Below are 10,356 nucleotides of genomic sequence, written 5' to 3'. Positions count from 1 at the left end.
ATCACAAATCATAATTTAAGTATTAAATATCATTTCCCATTTTATTCATTATAGTCTTCTACCACAATGTTCCTTATCAAATTCAATCAAAACATTTCATATTATCATAATATACCCACCTCAATGATTCAACAATCAATAAACATACATATAAAATCAAACATTTTTATCCTGAATCAGAAAAGTACAAACCGAGGTATCGCGTGTCACTCGTTGATACTTTTCACTTTTCCTTTCCCTCTCGGTTGTTCGGTGTTGTCATTAGCTAAAAATAATCATAAAACATATCACATTATCAATTTCCAGCCAAATCAGAATAAAATACCAAATTTCACACATTTTACAAATTATTCAATTTAGTCCTAAAATTTGGACAAGCATAACTTCCAATTCATGGCCTCAGATTAACATCTGATTTCACCAAAACTCATTAGGTACCTTATATTTTCTATCCGAACAAAAAATTCTTGAGAATTTTTTATTTTATTCAATTTGGTCTCTAATGTATGAAATTAATAATTAAGCTTTACAATTTAGTCGTCTTCACATACTAAGCTTAATTTCTAACAATTTGAAACATAAATCATTCAATTTTCAACCATGAAAACTTTCAAAAAATTTAACAAATTTACAAATTAGTACAGGGGCTAGCTAAATCAAGCTTCCATGAATCAATTTCCATAAAAATCAAATTAAAATGGCTAGAGACTTACTTGAAATTAAAGCCAAAAAGCTTGAAAACCCTTCAATGGCTTTCTTCCCTCTTGATTCGAGATTTTGGATGGTTGGAGAAGATGAAATTTATCTCTCTTTCCACTATTTCATATATATAGTTTATTATAAGATAATTAGTTTAATTTAGTTATGTTTTAGTTTATTTAAACCTTAATTACTTAAAATAATAACATATATTTAAAATAGGTCTATTTGCTATTTTGATTCTTTGGTTAATTATTATTTAAGTCCTGAAGCCTTAATCTAATTAAAAATCTATAATGATTAAACTTTTTACAATTTAGTCCCTGAGCCATACTCACTCACAAATTTGGTTAAATCACTTAACCAAATTTCAATTCATCAATATGATAACCCTATAAATATCTCTACTAAACATTTATGGACTCAGTTTACGAAAGTAGGGTCCCAAAATCGCCTTTTTCGACACCATTAGAAACCGAATCATTATACTATACCTCATAAATTGGTTTAAAATCAAATTTAATTTTATCATAATTTTCATAAGTGGTAGGATTTGAACAAATCTGTCAAAGTAACTAAATAAATTTTTTATAGATGAGTGTCAATCTATTTAAAAAAGAGGCTTAATGACATTTGAGATTCTTTTGCAGTGAAGAGAGAAATCATCACAATGACTAAAGGCTGAAACCTATTGTAAATATGAGATTTTCATTCTTTTTGTTTTTATTTTTTTATTTTCTAATTCCACGTTAAATTTTAGGTTAATAGTGTAACCATATCAATTAAAAATTGGCACATGGTCATGTTATGTCAACACCGTTACTTTTTCCATTATAAATAAACTAATTTGATTTGACTTTGAAACATTGAAAGCAAAAGGGTTAAATATAATATTAGTACCTGAACTTGTCCATTTCTCCTAGATTGGTACCTATGGTTTTTTTGTCCTAGATCGTACCCGAACTTTTGTTTCGTCCACTAGTTTGGTACATGAGACTAACGTTGTTATTTTTTTTTGATATGGCAACACTGACCAATCGGACACTGGCACGTGGCATCCTTTTGTTCCTCTTTTTTCTTTTTATTTTCCCTCCTCTTCCTTTTTTTCTTTTTTTTTTTATTTTTCTTTGGTTGGACATGCTTCTACACTTCATCTTTTTTCCGTAAAAAACTCACAAAATTTTCCCTCTCTTTCTCACCATCCAATCACCACCAAAATCCAAATACACAAGTTTCAAAATTTTCCTCTACATAATCCATGGAAGCCTCTTTGAGTTATTTTCCTTTCCAACCTTTTTTGAGTTGTTTTCCTTTTCACTTTGAGTTTTTTATCACTCTTGAAGTTTTTACCTGATCAAGAATGCAAGATTGAAATTTTTTATGTTTGAAAAACATGTTTATGGAAAATCTTGTACCCCAAGACAGAATCAAGGTTTAAAATAAAATCTTTGAAAAACTTTTTCGAATATTACAAAAACTTGCAGAATACCAATCGGCTACACAATTTCAAAAACAATCTCAGAAAAAAATAAAAACTATCAGAACATTAATCGGCTACACAATCTCAGAACAAAAAAACTTGCATGCATGTTAAGCTTTAGGGGTTTGGGGGATTTTAGGCTCAATTTTTTACTGACAAAAGGAGGAGGCTCCGATGATAGCGGCCTCACCTAGGTTTATCCCTTAAGCCGTGAGAAGGTCACTATCTCCATAGATTTGTTGAGCCCTAAAAGAAGAGAAAATTTTGACTATTTAGGTTTCTAATTTTTTCTTGAAATAGAACAAAAGAAAGGTTTTTTAGGAGAAAAGAGAGCAAAAAGCAAAGGACGGAGGAGAAAGAAAAAAGGAGCAGTATTTACTGCTACTGTTGTTTCTTCATTGCTGGTCTGAACATTGGGGAAATTGGAGGGGTTTGAGGACGAAAGAAGAAAGAAAGAAGTGTAGAAGGCACACCCAAAAAAAAGAAAATAAAAGAAAAATGAGAATGAGGGAAAATTAAAAACAAAAAAACAAAAAGAAGGCCAAATAGGATGCCACATGGCAGCATATGATTGGTCAGTGCTACCACGTCAGCAAAAAATTAACGCCATTAGTCTCAGGTATCAAACTAGTGGAGGGAAAAAATGTTCGGGTACCAATCTGAGAAAAAACCAAACTATAAGTACCAATATGGGAGAAGTGTATAAGTTTGGGTACTAATATTATATTTAACCCAAAGCAAATTTATTCCAAAAAAATAAGGGTAAGTTTGCTATAGATAAATGTTAAAGGGTTTTTTCTTGACATTATACTTTTTATTTTAAAAAAATATGATTTATTAAAAGATATATTGGTCATTCCAACATTTTAAAATTTTTATTAAAAAATCTATTAAAGGATATATTTATCATTTGATCATTTTTCTTACTTATTATCCTAAAATGAACATAAGAATATCGTTTACTTACTCATTCTATTTCATCCATAGTTATACTTTCAATTACAACTCTATTTTATTTGCACAGAATAACTATTGTTGTATAGTTTCTTTCCATTCTTGCGAATAAAGGTGTATGCAAGAGAAAAAAAAGGAAGAAGAAGAATAATAAATAGGTGGAAATTTAATGCGAAGTGACCATAAAATAAAATTTTAAACATTGGTAAATAAATTGAGAATTTTTTCCCATCAGAAAAACCAAAATTGAAGGCTACGAGAGACGATGGTTAAAGGAGGTTAAGATTTGAGGGCTTATTTTGCTTTTGAGCCGAAATCTGTTAGATCAAATGGGTTTTTATCTCTTCGTAGTAGTAGTATGGATGGAGTTGAGGCCCAACACAGAAAGCAAAATATTCAACATTAAAAGAAAAAGCAGACTAGACTATTAAATAATAATAGGATTAGCTTATTTTACTCATAAAATGGGCGAGTGAAAGCGAGAACAGAGTCTGAGATCCCCAAATTGGCGAGTGAGAGAGAAAAGCGAGTGGAAGGAAAGCAGGAAACCCTAAATCCCCCCCCTCAACTCTCTACGCGCCCTTAACCCCACTCGCCTTCGGTTTTCGCAGAATCATCACTCGTTCTATTTCACCTCCACTCCAGGTGTTCCTTTATTTTAATCCCCCCCAACTATTTTGCTTTCCAATTCTGCCTTTTGAATTTTCGCAATTTCTCTGTTCTTTTTCTTTTAAATTTTCGATTTCGATCCCATCACCCCCAAATTTATTTTCGTTTTCTTTTTTCTTCTGTTTTAATAATAAAATTATATGATTGAAACATTCCCAATTTTATTGAATTCTGTATTTGTGATTGATTTTCTGGGTTCATCTCTTTCGAAATTATTTGGTCCCATGAATCTTAGTTTGCTGATATCATATTATTAGTTGCTTGCCTAATCTTGTTAGCTAATTTATGGCTAAAATCCTTAAAAGTTGTTAAAATTGTAGCCTTTTTGTTCGTTTGGAGTGTTGGTATTAGGGAAAAGGTCTTCATGTATCAACTTATAGCTAAGGAAATTTGAAATACCCATCATATATGTAGCTTTGGGATTTGCTTCCTTTATAGATACATGTATATCCAGGATTGCCCAAGAGCTAAAGCGGACTTCAATTAGTTTGTCTATCTTTTATAATTATAGTAGGCTATTGTGAATTGCTTTTTGTCATGGGTTCTTTATGCTGACATGATGGCGTCCTTCTACATCTTAATTTTTTCAGGTTCAGTCAGGAAAACAGTTAGTTGAAGTAAACAAGTTTCAATCATGGACATAGATCTTAGGTTACCTTCTGGTGAACAGTGTAAGGAAGATGAAGATGCAAATGGAATTGATAATATGCTAGATGGTGATGAATCACTGCATAATGGAATGGTTCAAGTTGTAGGAGAGGCTTTGCGTGCTGAAGATGGTGGGGAAATGCATTCTTCTGCTGTGGATATGGTGACCTTCAAGGAGGATACGAATCTTGAGCCACTTTCTGGTATGGAGTTTGAATCACATGGAGAAGCATATTCATTTTATCAAGAATATGCTCGGTCTATGGGATTCAACACAGCTATACAAAATAGCCGCCGTTCGAAGACTTCAAGAGAATTTATTGATGCAAAGTTTGCCTGTTCTAGATATGGGACCAAAAGGGAATATGACAAATCCTTTAACCGGCCACGAGCTAGACAAAGCAAGCAAGACCCTGAAAATGCAACCGGTCGGCGATCATGTTCGAAGACGGATTGTAAAGCAAGTATGCATGTGAAGAGAAGGCCTGATGGAAAATGGGTTATACATAGTTTTGTGAAAGAACATAACCATGAACTCTTGCCTGCCCAAGCTGTCAGTGAACAGACCAGAAGGATGTATGCTGCAATGGCTAGACAATTTGCTGAATATAAAAATGTTGTTGGGCTGAAGAATGATCCCAAAAATCCATTTGATAAAGGTCGAAATTTGGCATTAGAAGCTGCTGATGTTAAGATTTTACTTGAATTTTTCACACACATGCAGAGCATAAATTCAAACTTCTTTTATGCAGTAGACCTGGGTGAAGATCAGCGTCTGAAGAGTTTGTTTTGGGTTGATTCAAAGAGTAGGCATGATTACAGTTATTTCTGTGATGCTGTGTCTTTTGATACCACTTATGTCACAAACAAATATAAGATGCCTCTTGCACTATTTATTGGAGTGAACCACCATTACCAGTGCATTCCGCTTGGATGTGCATTGGTATCAGATGAGAGTGCTGCAACATTTTCTTGGCTAATGCAGACATGGCTGAAAGCAATGGGTGGACAATCTCCTAGAGTCCTAATAACCGACCAAGACCGAACTCTGAAATCTGTTGTTGCAGAAATCTTTCCAAATACACTTCATTGCTTCTTCCTGTGGCACGTATTAGGAAAGGTTTCTGAGAACCTTGGTCATGTAATCAAACAGCATGGAAACTTGATGGAAAAGTTTGAGAAATGCATCTACAGGTCTTGGACAGATGAAGAGTTCGGCAAAAGGTGGTGGAAAATTCTTGATAGATTTGAACTCAAGGATGATGAATGGATGAAATCGTTGTATGAAGACCGCAAAAAGTGGGTGCCAACCTATATAATGAATGTTTTGTTGGCTGGGATGTCTACGGTTCAGAGAGCCGAGAGTGTGAACTCATTCTTTGACAAGTATGTACACAAGAAGACCACGGTGCAAGATTTTTTGAAACATTATGAAGCAATTTTACAAGATAGGTATGAAGAGGAAGCGAAAGCAAATTCTGATTCATGGAGCAAAGTGCCAACACTAAAATCTCCATCCCCTTTTGAGAAGAGTGTTGCGGGGGTATACACACACACATTATTCAAGAAGTTTCAAATCGAGGTTGTGGGTGCAATTGCTTGTCATCCAAAGCCAGAAAATCACGATTCAACATGCAGCATTTTTAGAGTTCAAGATCTTGAAAAGAATCAGGATTTTATTGTTACTTTGAATGAGATGAAGGCAGAAGTTTCTTGTATATGCCGCTTATATGAATACAAAGGATATCTCTGCAGGCACGCTATGGTAGTTCTCCAAATAAATGGCCAGTCAACCATCCCTTCTCAATATATTTTGAAACGATGGACAAAAGAGGCAAAGAGCAGGCATTTCATGGGTGAAGAATCTGAACAGGTTCAATCTAGGGCGCAGAGGTACAATGATTTATTTCAACGAGGGATGAAGTTGATTGAGGAGGGTTCATTGTCTCAAGAGAGCTACTATATTGCATTCCGAAGTCTGGAAGAAGCCTTTGGGAACTGTTTGAGTGCAAACACTTCTAATAAGAGCCTTGCAGAAGCTGTGGCATCTCCCTCCCAGGGTATGATCTGTATTGAAGAAGACAATCAAAGCAGAAGCACAAGCAAGACGAATAAGAAAAAGAACCCAACCAAAAAGAGAAAGGTTAGTTGTAAATAGTGTTTGCCATGTGGATATATTTTTAGCAGATTCTGTTACCAGTCCATACTTAGGCTTCTTTTTCTGTCTAGGGAAACTCAGAGCAGGAGGTAATGGCTGTTGCACCGACGGATGGCTTGCAACAAATGGTTAGTTCTGTTCTATATATTAGCAGACTAGTTAAAGATGTTTTGATGATTTATGGCACCTGCATCAAGTAATAGCATAACAATAAGATTATTGTAGCTTTTGCAATCAAGAAATGTTCTCAAGCTTTTGGAATAAAATTGATCAAAATATGATCACATCACTTGTTAGTTTTTTATTTTGTAGGATAAATTAAGCTCAAGATCAGTAGCCCTAGATAGTTACTTTGGTGCACAACCAAGCGTCCAAGGAATGGTAAGATTGTTACAGCTGACTTCATTTAACTTTTTTATGTAGTTATATTCCGTCTCGTGTTTTATACTTTTTGCAGGTTCAACTTAATTTAATGGCACCGCGCGATAATTATTATGGGAATCAACAGACAATTCAGGGGCTGGTATTATCATGTTTTATAACCTAATTATATAGCTTTATTTATCCAATGCATTAGGAGATTAAATCTCAATTTGGGGTTTTGCATTCATAGGGACAGTTAAACACCATAGCAACGAGCCATGATGGTTACTATGGCACTCAGCAAGCCATGCCTGGAATGGTAATCTCTCTGTGCAGTCAGTTTCTTTATATTTTTCGAGTTAAAATGGTAACTTTGTTTATGTTCTGTTTTGTTCAACAGGGACCCATGGATTTCTTTCGATCTCCTAGTTTCTACATTCGGGTGAGTATTCCGCATATGACTAACAAAACCTGGTCAAATCAATTCCATTTTGTTTCTGGCCTTTCTTTACATCTATTTGGTGTCCCCCCAACAGGATGACCCCAACGTGAGAGTGGCACAGTTACATGATGATGCATCGAGACACACATGATGGTACTTTCTCTCACCAGTGGAGGTTGTGCTTTTGTGTTTTTATTTCCCCTAGTTGATGATTTATAGGTTAAAGAAGAATGTGTGGGTTTGTAGGTTTGAGGATGAAAGAAGATGAATGGAAATAATGGAGGGAAGCGGAGTTGGATGTGAAGAAAGGAAATGGCATGATTATTATTAGAAACAATAACGTTGTTTCTCTTCATTTGGTGCCTGTAAGATATAAGATAGAATTGAGAGTCATGCTGTAAAGTTTGTTGTATTATTATCTGACTTTTACGGTCTAAATAGGGTGAATTGGATCCCAGGTACGACCTTGTTATTTTTATATTCAATATATATATATTTATGCCAGTTTACGTCAAATATTCATGGTTTGGAGACTGTGATATGGATTCATATTTATGATTATATTATTGTCATTGTTATTGAAACGAAATTACTATATTTTACCATGTCCTTTTGGCTTATTTTCAATTTAATTAATTTGTTGATTTAAAGTAATTATCTTTGATCAACATAAAAGATAAACTCATATATACTATTGGAAGTGTATATATATATACTTCTGAACATAATTGATATTAGTTAATATTAGTACAGAATAATTTTAATATATTTTTATTTAAATTTCATTAAAAATTGAGCTGCATAATTATAATGAAATAAATTTATTTTAGAAGATTTTAAAATGTCATTACAAAAACATTAATTTGACAAGTGAAAAACAGATTAAAAAAATGTGAAGAAAATTTGAACTCGAAATCAGCATCACGCTCAAACTTTATAGTTTTGGCCCTAATATTGCAGATTGCAACCATCTTGAGATCAGTTTTGACCAACTTTTTAACTGAAGTGGAATAATTTTTATTTCTCCTATCACTACTCTAAACATCATTTTACTTATTGAAAAAAATTGATTTAAAATTAATTTTCTATTATAGCAAAAAATTAAAATTTTAAAAATCGAATCGATTTATAATATTTATAATAATAAAATTTTCTTGAAAAGCACTCGTGTTTTGTGCAAGACGGATCTTTGATGTTTTCGACTTTCAACCGAACAACCTCCACAATTCTTATACCACAAATTGCTTCTAGTGTGGGTTTGAACAATCATGAATCAAATACAAAATCAGAAACAATTTCTTACTTTCAATAGGAAAGTAATTCTCTCTCAATAGAAATGATTGTTGTTTCAAAAAATAAAATTTATACATAGAAAATAAATTATTTCTACTTTTTTCGCAAAATAACATTATCTTAAAGTTCTATTTTTTTAGCTCTACCAGTGTCAACTATATTTATAGGGAGAGAAAAGAATCTTAGTTGAATTAGTAGAATACAAAAAATACTTATTTGATAAAAAAAACTAGTCTCCTAATTTAACTAGGGGGGCGAAAAACCCTAGGCTTGTTCTTGACATTTTTAGGGTCCTAGGAAAAACAATAAAATGGGGTTTTAAGTTACTTAAAAGTTGGAGAAAATTTTTTTTAGGTCCCAAGTTAGTAAAAAAAATTTTGACCTTTAAAAGTTAAATTTTTTTGGGCCCCTTAAAATTTGGAAAATAATATTTTAGACCCATTCAACCTTGGGCCCTGGGCGGTTACACCTCCAAATGGCCCCCACGGCTGGGCTTGGGTTGTTGCCCCTTATATGTATCTTTAATGTATTATGAGGGATTATTGGGTATCTCTTGTATTAGGTCAAATTATATGTGATTCCTAAACTTTTAACTCAACTCTTTATAATTTAATCCAATCTAATACATGTTTTTCTATTTCCCAAAATAAATATTATTTACTAATAGATAAATTATTTTTTTCAATTAAATAATTTTCTCAACTTAATTCTAAATTCGTTAAAGTCATGATAATTTTACCATAAAAGAATCTATGAAAAATATATTTAATCTACATATTCAATGAATTAACAATGACCAATTAATTTAATTCTATTTTCAAACTTCAATTTTTTGATTAAATAATAAGTCAAAAAATTTAAACTATTTCTCAATTCATTTACATACTTAGTGAGAAAACACATTTATTTCCGAATATAACATATTTCTCTAATTTTATCATTTTCATCCATTTCTATTCATTTGATTATTTATGCATCATTTATGGTTTCAATAAGCTAGCAAAAATATCGGTTAGGACATATATAATTAGGGCTCAAATTATTTACAATTAAGTTCCAGCTTTTCGCCTATTAATTATAAATTCAATTAAGTCATGAAGTCATTTCACTATAATATCGTGACTGAGTTCTTCCTAATTACATACCATTACGAGAACTACTTGATCGGTGCTTACCCAATGATATTGTAATAAGTGTGTTACCCTCATAGGGTATCCTTAATATCTTTGAGATAAATTCGTTCTCCCAATATGATCATATTTTATCTTATGGTAGTCATTACATTTTCCTTCATAACAAGTCAATTACTATCAAATAGTAATTAAGTCATTTATCTCAAAGATAAACGACTTGTGACCACATTTACATTTCATCTATCATATGATTTCTTTGAGAAGATATTATTTACCCATTTCTTGGGCTATGAATTCCATTATTGTGAATGATGCTACATATTGCAGAAGCCGTATACCTGACACACCAACTTTTGGTTCATTATCTATTTTACTTACATCAAAGTATACAAGTGCATGCATAGTCCATCATCCACCTCACACTATGAACGTCACAAGTGGATAATCCATAAATGGATTAAGGATCTATTCTACTTAGGTTATGTCCGATTTACTATCAGTCCAGTCAGCCACATCT

General features: G+C 32.6%; 1 protein-coding gene across 5 annotated transcripts; it reads left to right on the top strand.

Annotated features, from left to right (window-relative positions):
* Window positions 1-3,542: 3,542 nt before the first annotated feature.
* On the top strand, window positions 3,543-7,929 carry LOC107908430 (protein FAR-RED ELONGATED HYPOCOTYL 3). 5 transcript variants are annotated; one of them, XM_041088627.1, is made up of 9 exons: window positions 3,543-3,778; window positions 4,393-6,593; window positions 6,680-6,736; window positions 6,921-6,989; window positions 7,066-7,131; window positions 7,222-7,290; window positions 7,372-7,413; window positions 7,508-7,566; window positions 7,660-7,929. In XM_041088627.1, the coding sequence occupies exons 2-8, from the start codon at window positions 4,437-4,439 to the stop codon at window positions 7,562-7,564; spliced, it is 2,517 nt and encodes an 838-aa protein (XP_040944561.1). In that variant the 5' UTR covers window positions 3,543-3,778; window positions 4,393-4,436; the 3' UTR covers window positions 7,565-7,566; window positions 7,660-7,929. The 5 variants fall into 5 exon arrangements, with proteins under 5 accessions (XP_040944561.1, XP_040944564.1, XP_040944562.1 ...); XM_041088630.1 differs by having other exon boundaries at window positions 3,572-3,778; window positions 7,643-7,929; XM_041088628.1 differs by having other exon boundaries at window positions 3,572-3,778; window positions 7,508-7,588.
* The last annotated feature ends 2,427 nt before the right edge of the window (window positions 7,930-10,356 follow it).

The sequence above is a fragment of the Gossypium hirsutum genome, chromosome D02 (genome assembly GCF_007990345.1).
Source record: "Gossypium hirsutum isolate 1008001.06 chromosome D02, Gossypium_hirsutum_v2.1, whole genome shotgun sequence".
Classification (NCBI taxonomy): Eukaryota; Viridiplantae; Streptophyta; class Magnoliopsida; order Malvales; family Malvaceae; genus Gossypium; species Gossypium hirsutum.
The sequence above is the reverse complement of the archived record's forward strand: the minus strand, read 5'-3'. Positions and strand labels throughout refer to the sequence as shown.